This window comes from Macrobrachium nipponense, chromosome 4 (assembly GCF_015104395.2).
Source record: "Macrobrachium nipponense isolate FS-2020 chromosome 4, ASM1510439v2, whole genome shotgun sequence".
Classification (NCBI taxonomy): Eukaryota; Metazoa; Arthropoda; class Malacostraca; order Decapoda; family Palaemonidae; genus Macrobrachium; species Macrobrachium nipponense.
The window spans coordinates 86,332,324-86,354,606 of record NC_061100.1 but is presented as its reverse complement, the minus strand read 5'-3'; the positions used below and the strand labels follow the sequence as shown (position 1 = coordinate 86,354,606).

General features: G+C 39.0%; 2 protein-coding genes across 4 annotated transcripts in view; both read right to left on the bottom strand.

Annotated features, from left to right (window-relative positions):
- Positions 1 to 22,283, bottom strand: part of LOC135210986 (transmembrane protein 17B-like) — a 708,558-nt gene that overhangs the window by 554,332 nt on the left and 131,943 nt on the right. The window lies entirely within an intron of this gene.
- Positions 1 to 22,283, bottom strand: part of LOC135210983 (non-lysosomal glucosylceramidase-like) — a 343,346-nt gene that overhangs the window by 223,027 nt on the left and 98,036 nt on the right. The window contains exons 6-7 of the mRNA XM_064243984.1: positions 6,933 to 7,053; positions 6,517 to 6,652 (exon numbers count right to left, since the gene is read on the bottom strand). Of these exons, the coding sequence (XP_064100054.1) occupies positions 6,517 to 6,652; positions 6,933 to 7,053 (257 nt within the window). The remainder of the gene's footprint in view (positions 1 to 6,516; positions 6,653 to 6,932; positions 7,054 to 22,283) is intronic.

The window sequence follows — 22,283 nt, the reverse complement described above, 5'->3', positions numbered from 1 at the left end:
CCTTCATGCACGTGACAGGAGATCCTCTTGGAGAGGCGCACCGACGTCATCCTGATGTAAGTTCCGAGGCATCCTCGGATTGGGCACGTGTATCTGTAGATGACATTCATTCTCTTCAAGGGATCCTGCGACGGTGCGGGGTTATTCTTCATAATAAGGCTGCATGTTTTCTTACTTTATAAAATATGATCAAGTTCATCTGTTTGTTGTTGTCGGTCGGGGAAACGTGATTCTTGATTATTTCCCGTAAGGCTTGCTCGTCTTCTTTATATCGCCGATGAAAGGTTCCCTTATAGAAAAAATTAATTTTCTGCTGGGGGTCTGGGCGGGGTTCCTGTAGGTACCATTTCTCCATGTTTTTCCTAAAGACGTTCTGGATGCTGCGGTTGGTGTGTCCGTTATTTACTAGGACCTGGGCGGCACGTTCCATCTCCTTATGGGTGTCTGCCCATGTTGAACAATGTGAAGGAGCTCTCCTGACGTAGGCACTGATGGCGGTGTCCTTATAGTGTTTAGGGGATTCACTCTCGCCGTTCAGACACATTCCCAGGTTCGTGGGCTTCATGTAGACCCTTGTAGCGAACACACCCTCCTTCTGTTCAACCAGGACCTCCAGGAAGGGAAGACGGCCATCACGGCTATGTTCGATGGTAAATCGTAAACGGCTGTGGGTATGGTAGGCTTGACGTATTTCCTCGATCTCCTTCAATGTTCCTTGCTTCTATATATCTTACATATATAGAAGGCTTCCTAATACTCTTTAAAGACACGCTCCTCCACTACGCCCTCATAAAAGTTTGCGAACAAGACCCTGAGGGGGGATCCCAACGCTACACCATCGATTTGTAAGTACATATGGCCATGGTGGTTAATGAAGGAAGCCTTTTTGGTGCATATTTCCAGCAGAGAGCGAGGGGCTTGCTCGGGGATATTCAGGGGGTTGGTGGATGGGTCCCTGTAGACACGTTCAAGGATCATTTCAATGGTTTCATCTACAGGAACGTTGGTAAACAGGGACTCTACATCCATCGATGCAATACTGCCTCCAGGGTGCGCAGATCTTAAGGCTTGCAGGAACTCTGCAGATGACTTCAAACTATGTGTGCTGGGGATGTAGGGGGTGAGAATAGAATTTAGTTGTTTAGCAAGGTGGTATGTGGGTGCTGGTATTTGGCTAATGATAGGTCTTAAAGGGTTTCCATGTTTGTGCGTTTTTATATTACCGTAGATGTACCCGAGGTTGTAGTCTCCAGAAATACTAGGGAGGTGTAAGACGTTTGTGGCTGCGTTGATAGTTCCTATGATCCTATTGGCTTCGCGTTTAATGCCGTCTACGGGGTTCTTAGTAATGCGTCAAAACTCAGTGGTATCGGCTAGGATCTCGTCGATTTTTCGTCTATATTCAGTAGTCTTGATAAGTACTAGGGCTGCGGTCTTGTTGGCTCTCCTGACATTGATGTCTTCGTTTTCTCTCAAACTTTTACCAGCATCCCGCAGACGGTGATCGACGATGTCACTTTTATAAGTTCCTCGGTCTGTAAGGGCTTCTGCTAAGAGGAGAGGTTGAAAGGTGTCGGTGGTGTGTACATTTCCAAGGGTATTCTATCTCCTTCCTCTTATTGAGAGGGAAGGGGCGAGAGATGAAGTGGCAATTCAGGCCTTTCTTGAGTATGTCCTCTTCTTCAGGAGATGGGGTGTAGGTGGTAGGTTAATATATTTGTCATGTTCTTGTACACATAGTAAGAAAAGTGATGGACACCTAAGGAGGTAGGATGCAACCTGGAACCCCACACTATAAATACCATCCAGTCGAATTGGAGGACCGTGATAGACCAAAAAAAAAAAAATAATAAAATAATAATAATAATAATAATATACCTGTAATTTCAAATGAAAATTCTCCCCTTCGTCTTTCTCTGCATCCATTTCCCTACTTTCTCTCAACTCCAGAGATGCTCGGAGCTAGGGAAGCTGTCAAATATGTCAAGTAATGTGACAGGGGAGGGGAACACTGCCATATAATGGTCAACGATTTTAATGGTTTTTATGCAATTTCTCTCTCTCTCCCTCTTACCGAGATGAGATCATTTTTATGGTACAGGTATGTAATAAGTTTGTTATTAATATTTTCCAATAAAAATACTATAAATATATATAATACTATAACTGTAATTACAAAATTCATATGTGAGTATTTTAAATACAATAATCTTTCCATCCCACTCTTTTAATTACTGTAAGGACAATTCTCTCTCTCTCTCTCTCTCTCTCTCTGCTGCAAGTGTTAGAAGTATGTATGTATGTATATACCTTTAAGGGTACTAATGTCTAGGATTACTTTGAAAAAATATTAATACAATCTCTAAGATTCATACAATAATATAATTTAAGGTAAATTTGATGTAGGATATTACATACATTTCTCTCTCTCTCTCTCAGCAAAACAATTGATAGACAGACAAACAGGTAATTGTTCAGTCCTCTCTTCTCTAGAAGATAGATGTATTTATGGGAGGGGAAGGAGTGTTGCCTATAGAAGTTCATTTCAATCTTCCTCTCTCTCTGTTATTGGCTGTTTATATATTTCTAATCGTCAAATGCCTCAGATGACTTTGAAATTATATTAATAATACCAATTCAATGGTATATTTAATGTAGGATGATACTTTAAGTATACATTTGGTATTTGAACTTTCAAGATAGGCAGATATAGGCATTTTTATAGGGGAGTTCTAACTATCCAAGGGTTTGAGCTATTCGCAGGGGTGTCTGGTACCCATCCCTGCGAATACTGGGGAACACGTAGGCTGTATGATAGTATGTTTATGTCTGTTTACATCTGCTCACAGCCACAAACTAGTGACATAACTTATGGAATTGTTCTTAAGTGTATAATAACCTGACATAATTCAGCTTATTTTTATTATTTTATTAATTTACTGAAAGAATTAGGCTTGATTTTCTTATTAGCAACAATAATTATGCCTACCCCTTACAGTACATACTACGTACCTAGCGTAGCCTATGGCGCTCAGTCAACCATCGGTAATATGGCCGAATTGGGTGTACGTGGGCTCAGTCAACCATTGATAATATGGCCAAATTGGATGTATATGGGGCAGTTATTTTGCTACAGTATATATTTAAAAATGAAAAAAGTGCGTCATATATGGTATGTTATTTAACACTGAACTTATTTAATTGTATTATGTGTATTTATGGGTAATGTTTTGTATAAAAAGGCAAGGTTAGGGTAATAACTGGTGGTCAAGAACGGATTAATCCCATTTTCAGTTATTTCTTATGGGAAACATTCATTCAGATCTCGACAAAATCACATCTTGTCGCTTCTTCTGAAACGAATTAACATCAAGGTCCGGGGCTCTATTGTATATGAGTTGCTTTGAGGTTTTTTAATTATGGTATTTATTTGTTGAGTATTAAGCTCAACAGTCTTCTGTTTTTCATAACTGATTATTAATGTCACTACTTTTTATTTAATGACTTCCTTCTTGTTTTCAAAGATTCAGAACATAGTCCATCCTCATGATGGTGAGCTAAAGGACATTTTCGCAACTGAACATAACTATGCAATTCCAGATCGAGTCTTCTGTTTGGGTTGGTATTGGTTGCAAGCACTTATAAAGCACTCATTACAACCACAAGACTGAGCATGCTTCTTGTTGTTAATTACATAATTGTTCAGTCTTTCTGACTGAAGTGTTTGCCCCCTTTATTAAAGACTGATCTTCCTACATTGGAAACTTCCGATTTTGTATTTCGATTGTTTTTTGTCCTCTGTGGTTTAAGAAAATACTTGATTTACTGTTAAAAGATTTAGATTTAGTGGAACATTGATATGTATTAAGACATATTTTGTTTCATGTCAATAGCCTGATTTTCATTAGTGCCACACAAGGAAATACTGTATTCAGTGTCACCACTTGGGTTTGTTAGAGAGTGGTTAACTGATCCATTACAAGCCAGTTGTAGATTGTTACTTTGTTGCACACATGATTGGGACAGAGGGCAGTTGTGAACTTCCACTTGTGATGAAGTCCGCACAATTTCTTTTTTGAATTCCTCACTTGATGCATGTAGGGTTCTTTTGATTTGACTGCAGTTCTCAAAATTTTATTTTTTTCCTGTAGGCAGAGTTCTTTCCAGGAATCTTTTCTTTTTGTCATTTCAGACTTTGGAGTTAGTATTTGATTCTTGTTTCATTGTAGTTTCCATAGCAATGTTAAAGCAGCAGCAGAGGAAAAATGCTGTACTTATTTTTTATTTTGGGTGTTAGTACTATTAGCAAGATAAATAGGTTGTACAGTGAACCCCCCCTATTCACAGACTCCAGATTCATGGACTCACGTATTCACAGATTTTTCTCTGGACTATATACTCCCATTATTAAATGAAAATTTGCCTATTTGCAGTATTTTTCTACAAGAAATATCCACAAATTCCATTTTTTATCAACTTCATCATAAAAAGTACTTTTTGAGATAAAACTAATAAAAAAAAACCTGGTATAAAGATTTTAAGTAGCATACTTAGTGAAGAGAGAGAAGGAGGGTTGCATAGTAAGTAACGGCCCCGTCTTGCCTGACGCACATGTCACACTGTGCCCCAGGCTACGATCTTTGAGGAAAGAGATCTTCATTTATGATAAATGACATTGTTTTGGTTTATTAATACCCAAAATGGAATATGAAATTTATAATAATCATGATTTATTAACATTGTCTTTGTAAAAAGAGAGTACACGTTTGAGTTTCACCTTTGATATTCTCTTGCTTTTTACGTTTGTTTATCTTTTTTCAGCAAGAATTTCATCATGCCAAAGAGGAAAATACAAGGAAAACATCTCGCTAACATACAGAAGAAGAAAATTTGCTGTAATAAGCCAAGATAGTGAAGGAAAGAGAGAGAGTTGCGTAGGAAGGAGTGCCATGTCTTGCCTGGCACAGTGCCCCAGGCTACAATATTGAGCAAATGGATCATCATTTATGATTAAATTATGATAAATAAAATAGTTTTGGTTTATTAATACACAAAAAAGAAATATACATTCAAAATAATAATTATTTATTAACACTGTCTTTATAAATATGAAGGAAAACTTTGAACGCCCTTATCTCAAAACTATAGTTATTGACCTTCAAATTCTATCTTCTCACTTAGTTTTAAAGCTATAACATTGGAATTTGGTATACAACTCAGAAAGACATTATAGAACAATCAAATCAAGCACTTTTTTCCAATTTTTGTTTCGTCTTTTTTTTATAAATTTTTTTTCCTGATTTATAGGGTTTATTTTTTTTACCATAATGAAAAATTCATACCTAGCAAAAAAATGACTTTTTGAAAAAAAACTCCCCATTTAATTGGAGGTCTACATCAGGTCTATACTACTATATGGTAGTAATCCCAGGTCTTAATATTAAATATCAAGGGAGGAGATATTTGAGAAATGGTTATTTTCAGGATAAATCGCCCTGGCGTCACAAAACCAAAGGTCAGAGGCGAAAATCATGTGCAGTTTGGAGATGACCCAAGTCACCTTATTAAGTGGTATGAATATCAAAGTCCTGTCCTTAAAAAATGGCATTAGCCGGCTGGCCCCCTTAAGTCTAATTATGATATTCTCATCTAGACTAGCGTCTGGTACATCAAGGAGTAATGTTGTTTCATGCTAAATATCCCCTTAGTTAATAAATCAATGCAGTATACCTTTCTGTATAAGCTCCCAGTCATTTTATATCCCTTTGAGTGGAATTTGATGTGAAATAATAAGAGAGAACCATGTTTAACGTTTCCCACACATCTATCTCCTTACTACTGATCCGGGAATGCAGTCTCTTTGCAGATGCAAATATCTTGTCTAGTTGTGAGAGAGAAATGGAACCCCTTAGAGGTGGCACCAGAAACAATGAAGCAATTCGCTGTGCGCAAACCTTACTTCCGTGCCTGGATCATTTTCCCCCTACATGTCCCGGTTGACCAGCAATCAACTGCCTATTTCATTTCTGGACCCGTTTGAGTACTCATATAATTCATTTAGTGTAAATATACTTCAGTTAAACTAAATCTCTAGTTTTATATAATTTTTTTCTTCCATTGATACTGGCCTTCAGCCACTGATTTTTGTTTCTGTTCTCTAGCAAGGCCTTTTAGGAGTGCCACTAAGTCACTTCCACATTTTTCCAAATACCATGAATAAAAAAACATAATATTTCTAATATTCTAAATAGTCAGGTTTCCATGAAACAGGCCAATATCTACTTGTCCTGAGGAATCTCTGAACCTTAATAGACATAAGGTTTAGTATATTCTATTATTTGAAAGAATATTCCAAGTGGACATGGCAATTTCATTAATTAAATATGTTAAAAGCTCTACCCAAAGGGTTGATAAATAATTAAAATCACCATTCAATACAATGATTAGATCTTTTCAATAACAACACTTTAATACAAATAAACCTAAATAAATGAGAGAAAAACAAAAATTATTCACCTAGTATGTGTCATTCCTCGGCTTTTAAATACAATTTGAGGCATATCCCATGTCAACGCCATCTCCAAAATCCCAGAACTATTACTGCTTACACTGCACTTTCCACAAACAGCAATTGCCATTTCTTCTCCTTTTTCTGCAAAATTATATATAAAATCCTAAAATATTAAATTAAATTAAATTAATGAATTAAAGCAATGATGAAATAACTTAATGAAATAACTTGAAGATGATTTGATTTAGAAAATGAAAAAAATCTAATACACTGGAGGCATAGCATACCAATTCATTATTTAAAAATTACACATATCCAAACATAACAGACACATGAGGTTTTGATAACCTAAATATTAGTTTTCCAAGTTTCCTTAAGAGAATTAAATCAAATTTTTTTCCAAAATAAAGCAGCAACTTACTTGTTTTTGTTAGTACTGCTTCTTGTGGCTCCAGTTCTCCATCTCTTTTAAGATCATTCCAGATAGAATCACCTGGACTAAGAGGATCAAACCCCGGACAGCAAGACACAGATACGGACGGCTGTAAACAAGAATGATATAAATAGCAATTAAAGTACCATTTTCATGAAATTCAAATAGGAATCATGTAGCTCTGTAGGATAGCAAACAGAAGAGCTTCAGTTGTAGCAACAAGTTATTTTAATTACTGAAAATCATATTAAACAATGTTGTTAACAAAGAGGTCAGACCCTTCTGTAATACTGTAATAAAAAATTATGATAAAGAACAGAACCTTGAATGACTAAAAAAGTTAGAGATAACATGATGAAGAATTGTACATGATTACATATAAGGTATGTAGAGCGAAAGTAGTCTAACCCGCCTGACGATAGTTTTGGTTAATAAGTGGTCAAAGTTAATTAATATACATACATACATACATACACACACACACACACACACACACACACATATATATATATATATATATATATATATATATATATACACAAAATATATATATATATATACATATATATATATATATATAATATATATATATATATATATATATATATATATATATATATATATATATATATATATATATATATATATATATATATATATATATATATATATATATATATATATATATATATATATATATATATATATATATATATATATATTATTCCACAGGAAAATGATATGCAGAAATCAAAGCGCGGTGGTAATCGCGTGTCTAATGAAGTCATGTGCATCTACTGTGATTTTTTACTATATATATACATATATATATATATATATATATATATATATATATATATATATATATATATATATATATATATATATATATATATATACAGTATATATATACAGTGGACAACCCCTTATTCGCGTTCTCCATGTTCACGGACTCACTGATTCCCAAATTTCTCTCTGGGCCATGTCTACCCATCATTTGTGGGGGATTCACCTTTTCGTGGGATTTTTCCGGCGAAAATAATCACTAATTAGTGTATTTTGATGTTATTTTCATAAATAATACATTTTTAGTATACAAAAACTATTTACTAATTTTCAAATATTAATATTTATTAATACTGTATTAGTAAGTTTAATAAGATTAAAGGATATCACATAATAATAAAAATAATAATTCTCTCTCTCTCTCTCTCTCTCTCTCTCTCTCTCTCTCTCTCTCTCAGAGATGTTTTTTTATGATAAATAAATGATTTACTATTTTCAAAGATTAATATTAACCCTCTTACGCCAATTGGACGTATTAAACGTTGACATAAATTGTCTCCTGGGTGCCAAATTGGACGTATTAAATGTCGACATAAAAAAGTTTTTAAAAAATTCGCGGAAAAATACTTATAGGCCTACCAGCCGAAAACTTTTGAATCACGCGCCTTGGGGGATGCTGGGAGCTCATGGATCAGGGCGTTGTTTTGTTTACAATTGTTACGCAGGCGCGCAAGCACAAATTCCTTTCTTATCGCACTAAAAAGTATCAGTGACACATTTCAGAAATTATTTTCTCACTTTGACATAATTTTTGCACCATTTTAAATTAGCCGTTACATGGAGTATTATATATGAAAATGTGCGCAATTTCATGTAAAATACAACAAAAAATACTCATGATTGTAGCCTTTATCAGTTTTGAAATATTTTTATATAAATAACAATAAGTGCCAAAATTTCAACCTTCGGTCAACTTTGACTCTACCGAAATGGTCAAAAAACGCAATTGTAAGCTAAAACTCTTATATTCTAGTAATATTCAATCATTTACCTTCATTTTGCAACAAATTGGACGTCTCTAGCACAATATTTTGATTTATGGTGAATTTATGAAAAAACTTTTTCCTTATGTCCGCACGGTAACTCTTCCGATAAATTTTTTCATGCGATTGTCGTAATGTTTGCACCATTTTAAATTTGCTGTTACATAAAGTTTTATACATGGAAATGTGCTAAATTTCATGCACAATACAACTAAAAGCAACCCATGGTTGAAGCTTTTATCAGTTTGGAAATATTTTCATATAAATAACGATAAGTGCCAAAATTTTAACCTTCTGTCAACTTTGACTCTACCGAAATGGTCGAAAAATGCAATTGTAAGCTAAAACTCTTATATTCTAGTAATATTCAATCATTTACCTTTATTTTGCAACAAATTGGAAGTCTCTAGGACAATATTTTGATTTATGGTGAATTTATGGGAAAGAAAAAAAAATTTCCTTACGTCCGCGCAGTAACTCTTCCAAAAAAAAATCAGAAATTTTTTCGTGTGATTGTCGTAATGTTTACACCATTTTAAATTAGCCGTTACATAAAGCTTTATATATGAAAATGTGCACAATTTCATGCAGAATACAAGAAAAAGTGATTGAAGGTTGTAGCTTTTCTCATTTTTGAAATATTTGCATATAAATCACGATAAATAGAAAAAAAACCACATTCGGTCAACTTTAACTCTACTGAAATAGTTGAAAAACACAATTGTGAGCTAAAACTTTTACAGTCTAGTAATATTCAGTCATTTATCTTCATTTTGAAACAAATTCGAAGTCTCTAGCACAATATTTAGATTTATGGTGAATTTAAAAAACAAAACTTTCCTTCCCTCCTTCTCCGCCGCAAATCTCCGAAATGCGTACGTCGCATTATCGTTATATTTGCTCCATTTCATATTAGGCATTTCATAGAGTTTTATATATGAAAATGTGTGCAATTTCATATAGAATACAACAAAAAATAATTGAAGGTTGTAGCTTTTATCATTTCGAAATATTTGCATATAAAGTAAAATATATAAAAAAATTCGACATTCGGTCAACTTTAACTCGTCCGAAATGATCGAAAACTGCAATTGTAAGCTAGAACTCTTACAGTATAGTAATATTCAATCATTTATCTTCATTTTGAAACAAATTGGAAGTTTCTAGAACAATATTTAGATTTATGGTGAATTTTTGAAAAAAACATTTTTTTATGTCCGCGCATTACGAATTCAGGCATCATTTTGTGATAATATTTTCTCTGTGTTACTTTGATTGTTTTACAATGTGTTATATACCAAAATGATCGCAATTTAGTGTACAATGCAACAAAAACAATTAACTCGTTAGCTTTAACCGTTTTGCTCACAGCGCGATTTGAATACTATATACGAAATTTTGTTTTCGCACTATCATATATCGCAATATTTATATATGATAATGATATTTTTTTTCATTTCTGATGGTTGCATACTAAACTTCAGGCAATGACAAAAAAAGGAGCCAAAAATGAACTCTTAATCTTGAAAACTAGTGCGCTGTGATTTAAAAAAAAAAATATTTTTTCAGCTTCAGCGCTCACTCCGAGATCGCCTCGGTATACAAGAGACGATTTTTATTATACCCCTTTGGCGTAAGAGGGTTAATGTAAACAGCAATAATATCAATTCATTAAACAAAATACTAATGTGAATTAGCAAGGTTTTAGTTTATAAGTTTGAAAAATTATGTAAGAATGAAGGAAATCCCAGTCTTCTCTCTCTAACTCCAGGTACTAAAGCTGTCAATTATCAATTGATGGGACTGGAGGGGGAGGAGCTGTTGTGTTGTTGCCACCAAGTGTTCATGCAATTTCTCTCTCTCTCTCTCTCTCTCTCTCTCTCTCTCTCTCTCTCTCTCTCTCTCTCTCTCCTTACTGAGACTCAAGAATTTTCATAGTATATGAACTAAATGTTTGTAATACTTTCAAATAATAATAATACTAATAATAATAATAATAATAATAAAATAATAATAATAATAATATAATGATAATAATAATAACAATACCAATACTAATACTAATAATAATAATAATAATATAACTGTAATTACAAAATTCATATTACGTGATAGTATTTTAAAGAAATACAATAATCAATTCATTTCACTCTTTTAATTAAGATAACTCCCCCCCCCCTCTCTCTCTCTCTCTCCTCTCTCTATCTCTCTTGCCACACAATACATGTATGTCATAGTGGTAACTCCCTCCCTCTGTTTCGCTGGAACCATTATAAATATTTTCTTTGAGAACACACACACACACACACACACTCTCTCTTTTACCGAGATGAAAGAATTTTTATGGTACTAGTATGTAAAATGTTTATTGATATTTTCTGTTGTTGTTAATAATAATAATAAAACTGTAATAAAAAAATTCATATGTGGCAGTATTTTAAAACAAAATTCGCATGTGGTAGTATTTTAAAGAGATAAAAATTACCTTTCCATTTCACATGTAAGGATAACTCCCCTCTCTTACTGAGATGAGAAAATTTTTATGGTAGATGCATATGTCTATTAATATTATCATATAATAATAATAATAATAATAATAATAATAATAATAATAATAATAATAATAATAAAAAAATAATAATAATAAGTCTTATTGAAAGATATTGCTGCATCAGCTGCATTCAACTTGTAAATAGTCTTCTCTATTTTTCTAATATGTAATAGCTTTCTCTCTGCTATTACAACTGGCGAGTATTGCGCTGATATTACTCATCAGGAGCAGTCAATTTCAGGGATAATTGTTACAAATTTATTTATTTGTTACAGTAAATGAACAAATAGGTCAAAATATAAGTTAATATATTGGCCTAAGTTAATATACTGGCCAACGTTTCTCTCGGTATCATCCGAGTATGATCATGGCAGTGGATCGGAGCAGACTGTTGTTGCTGTCAAGATCTACTCAATATATAGCGGCAGGTCAGCAGGAGTTCAACTGCTAGCTGCGTTTTCATTGGCCGGTGGCGCAATGCGCTCCCGCCATTGGTTGAAGGAAGTTTTCTTCAAGACGCTTCTCGTCGTTGAAGGTCGCGAAGTTGCAGCCTAGCAGACCGTCGAGGCTGGGGCAAGGCTTCCCTGGGCGTTGTGTCATGACAGCTCGCGATGTCATTGGCTGCTGGGCTGCTCGTCTTATCTGGTATTCTTAGATCGGGGGTGTCGCTCGGTCTGGTATTACTTGTATTTATACACATATGTCTCCTTAAGTTGGTGGGGAGGAAGAGCACTTCCTGCGTCGTATTCAATGAGGGCTTCTCTTGCTGTATGAGGAGTGCCTCGAGGAGTCGCAAGCGTCGCTGGTCAGGAGCCCTCCCTATTATCTTTATATTCTTGATACGCCCTCATTGAATACGACGCGGGAAGTGCTCTTCCTCCCCACCAACTTAAGGAGACATATGTGTATAAATACAAGTAATACCAGACTGAGTGACACCCCCGATCTAAGAATACCAGATGAGACGAGCAGCCCAGCAGCCAATGACATCGCGAGCCGTCGTGACACAACGCCCAGGGAAGCCTTGCCCCAGCCTCGACGGTCTGCTAGGCTGCAACTTCGCGACCTTCAACGACGAGAAGCGTCTTGAAGAAAACTTCCTTCAACCAATGGCGGGAACGCATTGCGCCATCGGCCAATGAAAACGCAGCTAGCGGTGGAACCCCTGCTGACCTGCCGCTATATATTGAGTAGATCTTGACAGCAACAACAGTCTGCTCCGATCCACTGCCGTGATCATATGATACCAAGAGAAACGTTGGCCAATATATAAACTTAGGTCAATATATTAACTTATATTTTGACCTATTTGTTCATTTACTGTAACAAATAAAAGGATTTTGACGTAGGAAAAATCTATTTCTGGGCGATGGGTTCGTGTCGCCCAGTGAAATAATCCTTTAGTTCATTATTTCTAAGGTAAATGAGCTAACAAATACCAGAGAAAAATAAAACAAAAAGATGTCAGTATAACTGACTCGCTCACCCAAAATAAAAGAAGGGTGTCGGTATGGTAACTGGGGCGAGTGAGACCACTACCATGAACTTCTTGCCATTTAGAATTCTCCCACACCAAAATCCTTAACTGAGAGAGCCGACCCATAGGTCGAGGCGGCAACTACTACCACTACACCCCATGCCACGCCAACTGCCGCGCCTCTGGTGGCCATCCTGAAGTTAGCAAGCAATCTTGGGTGACAGGGCAGGGGCAGGGTGGGATTTCACTGGGCGACACGAACCCATCGCCCAGAAATAGATTTTTCCTACATCAAAATCCTTTTTCTGGGCTCAGTTCGTGTCGCTGCGTGAAATAGTACCAGAGAAATAGCACAAGATTGAAATAAATAAAAGGGTCTCAATAAAACTAAAAGTAACCTACAATAATATAATTAGAGAATAAGGTATATACAAAACAAGAAAACCAAATAGGACTTATTAGAAATATGTACAAAAACTTAAATCTAAACATATTTCAACTTATTCTCTAGGTATGAGTTATGAAATTACATAAGCAAAAATTGACTTATTATCTAGGAATTAGTAATTCATAACAATACAAATCTTTAAAGAATATATACAAGGCAGGAGTGTGGAACCCTAGCATTAAAATAAGGGAACACACTCAGAGATCTCATAAGATACAAATCAATGTGGGTGTCCCTAGCAAAAAAATAAGGGACACACCACTAAGCCATAATTATGAGCAGCTAAGGCTAAAAGGCGAGGTGTAGAGCATAACGGCAGGTTAGATGAAATGTTAATTGAGGCAGGTAGAAAGGAGATCTGGATCTTCAACTACGACTACTGAGCAATGTCAGGGGAAACTATGTTTCCCGCTACCACTGCCGGAAATTTTAAAGATTGCAAGGACTTTAAATAGTGACGCTTAAAAACTGTCAGTGATTTCCATCCAGTATACTTTTTCAAGTAATCATAGTTCATATGTTGGAAAAAGTTAATGGAGGTGGCTACTGCCCTGACATCATGTGCTTTAGGGAATGATTCAGGGTTTGCTTGTTTAATAAAATAGAGGATCTGTTGTCTTATACCTTTAATCGATAAAGTACCACCTTTCTCTCTCCTAAAGAGGTGACCCGAAGAAGAAGAGGATGTCCTAGACAGAAAGGCTCGTAAGGTCATCACTGGACAAAGAGAAGGGTCTTATGGGAGAGGGATGACTTTCCAAGGTTCCCACCATAATAGAGGATCCTCATTTTTAGCTAAAAAGCTGCGATCCGGGGAGAGTAGAACTTCTCCTGAGGGGAGGAATTCTATATGTCCCGCATCTCTGGACAGAGCCAACAGTTCTGAAATCCTAGCTCCTGAAGCCAGACTTAGCAAGAATAGTGTCTTTCTTAAAAGCATCATGAAAGTAAATGTAGAGTTGTCAGTATCTGAAGCCAGTTTGAGGACGTCGACATGACACCGAAGTAGGCCTTACGGAAGGTCTAAGTCTAGCACAAGCCTTGGGGATAGACGTAAAGTAAGAATCTGTTAAGTCTATATTAAAGCCCAGCTGGAAGATTTTCTTCAAGGCTGACTTGTTGGTAGTAATAGTGCTAGCTGCTAACCCTTTTTCAAACAAGGATCTAAAAAAGGATATAGCTGAATTGATAGTCATGGTTGTGATGTTTGATTCCTTCAGGAAAGATGCCAACTTCTTAACTGCAGCATCATATTGTCTCAGAGTCGAATCCCTTTTATCTGATTCCAAGAAAAGGATGTTCTGAGGATCTATATCTGCATCTTTTTTAGCCGCAAACTTCATGAAGTCCATAAAGTTAGGGTTTTGAGAATTCCTGAGGAAGCGAACACAGTCCTCATTTGTACTGACTGAGAGAGTCTGGGATTGGGAATCCGTTGAGGGCGAAGACCCAATTCCAGAAGTAGAGGATACCAGTTGCTCTTCGGCCAGTCCGGGGCTACTAGGGCCACTTGTCCCTTGAAAGTCCTGAGTTTGTTCAGAACTTTCAGAAGAAGATTCACTGGAGGAAAGATGTAAATCTTCTTCCATTGGTTCCACTCTATGGACAGAGCGTCTGTGGCATATGCCAGAGGGTCCAGGTTGGGAGCCACATAGCATGGAAGCTTGTGGTTCGCTTGAGAGGCGAAAAGATCTTCTTGGAGACCTGGAACACTCCGGCATATCCACTGGAACGAACTGTTGTCAAGGGACCATTCTGATTCCAAGGGAACTGACCGGGATAGAGCGTCTGCTATCACATTCCTTACTCCCGCTAGGTGGGTGGAGGAAAGATGCCGTTTGTACTTGTCCGCTAGGGAAAAGATGGCTATCATGACATGGTTCAGATGCCTTGACTTGGATCCTCCCCTGTTGATGCAGTGAACTACTGCTGCACTGTCCAGAACCAATTTTACATGAGAGTTTTTTGGTGGAAGGAGCCTCTTCAGGGTAAGAAATACTGCCATGGCTTCCAATACATTTATGTGAAGCTGGCAGAACTGCGGTGACCAAGTTCCTTGAACTTTTTTGAACTGAGAGTACCCTCCCCAGCCGCTTAGTGAAGCGTCTGTGTGGATAGTTAACACCGGAGGAGGGTATTGAAGAGGCACCGACATGGACAGATTCTTCGACTGTGTCCATGGACGCAGACGGTTGCGAAGAATTTGCGGGATTGCTGACAACTTGTCCCGGGATTTGACATTTGCTCTTGAGCGCCAAATCCGGTTTATGTCCTTCAGTTTTGCTTTCATCAAGACGTTTGTCACTGAAGCAAACTGGAGAGAACCTAGGATCCTTTCCTGGTTTCGCCTTGAAGCATATTTGTACTTTAGAAATTGCTTTACTGACTTTGCTATTTCCTTCCTCTTGGCTATCGGAATTGACAGATTGTGAGAGGTTAAGTCCCACTGAATGCCGAGCCATTGAAATCAAGACTCCGGAGTGAGTCTTGACTTTTCCCTGTTTATTTGGAACCCAAGGTATTCCAGGAATTGAATCACTTTCTTTGTGGCTTTGCGGCATTCCTCGACGGTTGATGCCCAGATCAGCCAATCGTCGAGGTACGCTACTACCATTATCCCTTGCGACCTTAGTTGTTGAACAACCACTTCCGCTATTTTGGTGAATACCCTGGGAGCTACGTTCAGTCCGAAGGGCATCACCTTGAACGAGAATGCCTGGTCTCCTAGTTTGAAGCCTAGGTAAGGGCGAAAGTGCCTCTCAATTGGGATATGATAGTATGCGTCTGTAAGATCGATAAAGGTGGTGACGACCCCACGGGGAAGTAAGGTCCGTACCTGCGAGATGGTCAGCATTTTGAACTTGTCGCAGCGAATGGATAAGTTTAACTGGGACAAGTCTAAGATTACTCTTCTTTTTAATGAGCCTTTCTTTGGCACGCTGAACAAGCGACCTTGAAACTTTAAAGGCTTGACTCTCGATATTGCTCCTTTCTGAAGGAGTTCCTCCGTATAATCTGTCAATTCCTTCGATGGAATTTGAAGGAATGGTCAGGGTGGAGGGGGGCCTTTGATCCAGCTCCAACCCAGACCCTTTGACACAATACTTTGTGCCCATTTGCTGACCCCCCACCGGTGCCGGAAGAGGAACAGCCTCCCTCCTACCTTGGAGATCTCACTGTTGCTGTGCGGGGTGAGCTCCACGTCCGCCACGGAAGTGTTTGCCTCTGTTGATGACTCTGCCTGTTCCTCTCTGGCGAAAAGCACCTCTGGCCCTGCTTCCCCTGGCAAACCGGTTAGTGTTGAAAGGCCTGGCCTTCATACAACGAGTTGAACGCCGGGGAAACAGCGTAAGAGGTGGAAGGTTGTGCCTGAGGTGAGATCAGGAGGATAGGCTGAGTCTGGCCTTTCGTTGCGGCGGGTTGTCCTGGTTGGGTGACTGGGACAGCCGAGACTGTCTGAACGAAGTGCTGAGGTTTCTTTTGATAGGTTTGAAACCTCTTCGTCTTCTTCAATTTCTTGCCTGAAGCAGAAGAGTCCTGTTTTCTTTTAGCAGAGAGGCCCCAACGATCTTTGAGACTCTGGTTGAGTCTCGTCGCTTCGTTCTGGACCTCTTTAACCGCCGACTCCAGGAAGAGGTCCGCCCCCCAGATGTTGGAGGAAAGCAACTTATTTGGCTCGTGCCTAATAGTTGCTTCCTGGAGGACATGTTTTCTGCAGTTAACCCTAGCCACCACAAACTCATACAAGTCCGATTGGACTGTATGAGTCTGTGACTTAGCCAAATGCTTGAAGAGCGGTTCAGACGCATAGGAGAGGGCCGCTACTTCCGTCATGACCATAGTGTTTAAGGTCCTTGCCAGCCTGGACCTTGCCTCGAACTCCGCTTGGATGAGGTTGTCCGGAAGCCTGGGAAGTTTCTCGCCGAACTGGTCCATGGCACAGTCCGGTTTAAACTTACCCACCGTAAAGGTGGCTGGCAAGTCCTCCCACATATCGCCAAACGAAGGGAGAAGAGGAGATGTGGGGTCTGCTTCTCTTAGCTGAGGTAATGGATCACCTTTCAAGCCTGCCTGGATGGTGACATCAGCAATCTTCATCAGGAAGGGAAGTGGCGCTTCCTCTTCCGTCGTGAAGATTGTGAAAGGGCTCTTGAAAGCTTGAAGCCTGGTATTGATACAATCCCAGTCTTCTAAGCAGTGAAGCCATTCCCTCTGTGCATGATCCCTGCTATAGAGGACTGTCTCCTTCGGGATCTTGTCCTCCCTATTTAGCGCTGCCTCCGTCAGTCTGGCATATCCCATGAAAGGAGGCTGTAGGTTCACGGGGTGGAACTCGAAGTCCTCAATCCTTCGAGTTCCGCACTCCGGGATGGAGATAAGGCCATCCTTGAAAGGGGCGAAAGCCGCTACTCTCCAAGGGTTACTCATGGAGAATGCCGGGAGAGTTTCATATGCCGGGAGTTGAAGAAGACCGGCACTAACTGCCGGAGGACGGCACTAACTGCCGGAGGAGTAGCTTGAGGAGCTTGATTAAAACCAGAAAGGAGGTTCTCTTGAGTGGACATTCTGTCAGAAAGCTGGGTGAACATTTGTTCCATGCTTGACCTCAAGAACCTATCAAGTCTCCCACCTGCTGCATCATTCCAGCAGAAAATACAGCAGGATCAAAGCTACTCGTAGGCACAGAGCCTGATGATGTCCCCGAGAGGACTGCAGTAGAAGAAGGGGAAACCACTGACTCCGCCGGAGTGCGGGATCTCTCCCTGGAGGACTTGCTCCTCGACCCTTTTGGAAGTTAAGCTGAAGAAGAAGAAGCTTTCACTTTCTCTGCTCCGGGGTAAGAAGCCGGAGACTTATGAGCCGAAGAAGACGAAGAAGTCTTTTTGGACGACATCTTCTTAAGGGTTTTCTGCACTCTGTGACCCTTCACCTTGGGGACCACAGAAGCAGCGGGTGCACTATACGGGAGCTCAGCGCCCGTAAAGCCCTGAAAGGAAGAAGAAGAAGGGACAGGAGATAAAGATCCAGATGCACTCAAGGGAAGCCCTTGAGTGTCCAACGTACCTACCTCAACTCTACACCTACCGCCATAGGCTCTACATTTATGTCCAGAGTGGCGACCTCCGCCGCGATGTCCTGGCCTGGTCCATCCTTAAGGGTTTGCTCCACCTGTTGCTGGATCGAGGCGATCGTCGGAGCCGCCGCAGCGGGGTCGACGTACCCCGTCGACTTGCCTCCGGGGAACAACAGAACAGCCATCCTCTTCTCTAAGATGTAGGGCTGTCCTTTAGCTGCGTTTTTCCCGAATCCACCGACCCAGGCTTTCAGGGTCGCGAGAGCTGTGTCCTTGACTGCGGCAGCCTGAAAGAGAGGGCTATTACTAACACTTAAGTCTAAAGGTGAACCTTAACCACTAGACTAAGATGAGCTTAAGCTTAACAATATATCACTTACCCCCTCCAAAAATTGGTTCACAAGCTCATAACAGATGGAGCAAGCTTCGTGAAACCAGACCTGCAGATTACCATGGCTGGTGGAGCAGGGAGCATGGGTCCTGCAGACCTCATGCCCGCAGGGGTCTTGCAGTACGGCGTTACAGCCGGGATGCTGGCAGTTGGTAGCCTGTAAGTGGAAAGATACATGAGTATCAAGATTACACTCACAAGACTACTCTAGTACTCCACTGCATACCGGAGTTCGATGAAAAAACGGGCATAACCCCTCCCCTGAGAACCTTTTGGGGTTAAACAGGTGACACAACAACTCCGGTGTACACCAGAGAAGGAAATTTCATAAACCAGAGGTAAATATATAAATAGGTATATAACATATAACTATCAAGAAATTTCCAACGGAGGACAGGGGAGGGAACCCAAGCTTAAGCTAAATCACTTAAAACTAAACTTAAGCATAGCGAGAATGATATATCGGAGAACGACTCCGAAGCGCGGAGCTGTCCAACGCTACCAGAAGAGTGGCCCTAGGGGTAAACGCCGGAGACGATGGAACAACGGATAGCTAAAGGACCTACTGGAATCATATCTGCTCCGGTGGTTGGCGGAGCCTACCACCCTCCCCATAACCAATGGGACGCCGGGGTAGAAGAGCCAGAGGTCCATCCGCCATGGGGGGTAAAACGAGGAGGGAAGAAATCAGATCCCGTGTACTCCGGGGAGCTCCGGCGCAACCGGAGAGGGGGGAGGCCAACCCCCCATCCCCCGCCACACCGGAGCAACCCTGAGCGCAAGGGAGAACAAGGTCACTCCCAGCCTAATGTTCTGTCCAGGCTCCCCTACTCCCTCCGCGTGGGGAGAGAGGGAGCCGGGCCCGGGTGGAGCGAGCAAGGACAGATCCTCCCTCCCTTCTACTCTATGGCGAGAGAAGAAAGGGGGGGAAAGCGACTGGAAACGGGCGTCCAGCGGTACCGCAATCGAAAGTGGACCAAGTTACGATAACACAACACAACCGACCAGGTCGGAATAAAACGCAAGGGTCTCATGCAATCAAACTGACCAGGATGGTGCAGCAAAACTGTATAAGGATGCAACAAAACTGATAAAGAGATGATGCAACAAAACTGCTAATAACAGAATCTATAGTGGACCAAGTAAACAGGACCACTAGAGACCCAGGCTAATGATGCTGGACGCCCTAAGCTAACCGAAATCAAGCAAAAACTATTACATCGATAAAATAATAACGGCAATAATAAAGAAAATAGGGGAAAAAACAATGAGTGAAAGAGAAAGGAAGTCCAGGAGTGAACGACTGACTCGGAAGAAAGTCTACCACTCAGAGCTAGCCTAAGCCGATAAGGAGAGCAATGGCCAGGGTCTGGACAAAGGAAAACACTCAGATGCCTACGCTTAGGTAGAGAGACATGCATGCATGAACTAACACCAGGGGTAGGCTAAATCCCCTAAACGATGTAAATAGTATAAACAATAATATAATTAAGCAAAAAAGGATTAGAGTGACACGTGAATAAGTGAAAGGAAAGGTTCCAAGGTATGGGAGACCTCGAACCAAACCGAAAACGAGGCGAGGGAACGCCATGCGCCAGACTGGGAACCTGTATTCGCACCTAAAAAACGGTAAAACAAGTTCACAGCTGGAATAAACTAAACCCAAACCTTTTCAGGGCACTTAACTTAGCTGCTGCAATAGCTGCACGTTCCATCTCGACGAATAAAGAGAGGTAATCCAAAAAAGCACAGAGCAAAAGCAAAACACGTGTGGCTGCTAGTCTGCTAACTGAAAGGATGGCCACCAGAGGTGCGGCAGTTGGCGTGGCGTGGGGTGTAGTGGTAGTAGTTGCCGCCTCGACCTATGATTCGGCTCTCTCAGTTGGGGATTTTGGTGTGGGAGAATTCTAAATGGCAAGAAGTTTGTGGTAGTGGTCTCACTCGCCCCAGTTACCATACCGACACCCTTCTTTTATTTTGGGTGAGCGAGTCAGTTATACTGACATCTTTTTGTTTTATTTTTCTCTGGTATTTGTTAGCCCATAAACCTTAGAAATAATGAACTAAAGGATTATTTCACGTAGCGACACGAACTGAGCCCAGAAAATAAATTTGAAACAATTATCCCTGAAACTGACTGCTCCTGATGAGTAATATCGGCGCAATACTCGCCAGTTGTAATAGCAGAGAGAAAGCTATTGTTAGAAAAATAGAGAAGACTAATTACAAGTTGAATGCAGCTGATGCAGCAATATCTTTCAATAAGACTTGTTTGAAAGAGGGTCTCCTTCCAAAATAATAATAACAATAATTATAATAATAATAATAATAATTGAAAAAGAAACCCACAAATTCAATTTGTAACTTGTTTACTTCTAAGTATTTACATTTAGTTTTACTCCACAGTGTGGAGTAAAACTAAATGTAAATACTTAGAAGTAAACAAGTTACAAATTGAATTTGTGGGTTTCTTTTTCAATCTTCAGAAGAAAACTGAAAGAAGTTTTTGTTTGGTTAATAATAATAATTTAATAATAATAATATAACTAATAATAATAATAATAAGAATAATAATAACTAATAATAATAATAATAATAACTAATTTCAAATAAAAATTCTTCCCTTTGTCTTTTTCTGTATCAGTTTCCCTACCTTCTCATAACTCCAGTGACGCTTGGAGCTGGGAAGCTGTCAAACATGTCAAGTAACAGTGCCATACAATGGTCAACGAATCTAATGGTTTTTATGCAATCTCTCTCTCTCTCCTCTCTCTCTCTCTCTCTCTCTCTCTCTCTCTCTTACTGAGATGAGATCATTTTTATAGTACATATATGTAATAAGTTTATTACTATTTTCCAATAATAATACTATAATATGTATAATAACAATACTATAACTGTAATTACAAAATTCATATGTGAGTATCTTAAATACAATAATCTTTCCCTTTTACTCTTTTAAATACTGTAAAGACAATGCTCTCTCTCTCTACACAAGTTACGCATGTCATAGTGGTAACTCTCTCTCTCTCGGCTGCAAGTGTTAGAAGTACATATGTATGTACCTATATACCTTTAATGGTAGTAATGTTCAGGATTACTTTGAAATTATATTAATACAATATCTAAGATTAATACATTAATATGATAATAATTTAAGGTAAATTTGATGTAGGATGTTACATAAGGTATACAATTGGTGTTTTTATTTCTTCCTTCTTTTATCTCTCTCTCTCTCTCTCTCTCTCTCTCTCTCTCTCTCTCTCTCTCTCTCTCTCTCTCTCTCTCTCTCTGCAAAAGAATTGATATACACAGACAAGCATAATTGTTCAGTCCTCTCTTTCTCTCTTCTCTGGAAAAGATATGTGTATTTATCGCAAGGAGTTATTCTCTCTCTCTCTCTCTCTCTCTCTCTCTCTCTCTCTCTCTCTTTCTGTTATTGGCTGTTTACAAATTTCTAATGGTAAAATGTTTAAGATGACTTTGAAATGATATTAATAATACCAATTCAATGGTATATTTGATGTAGAATGATATATATATATATATATATATATATATATATATAT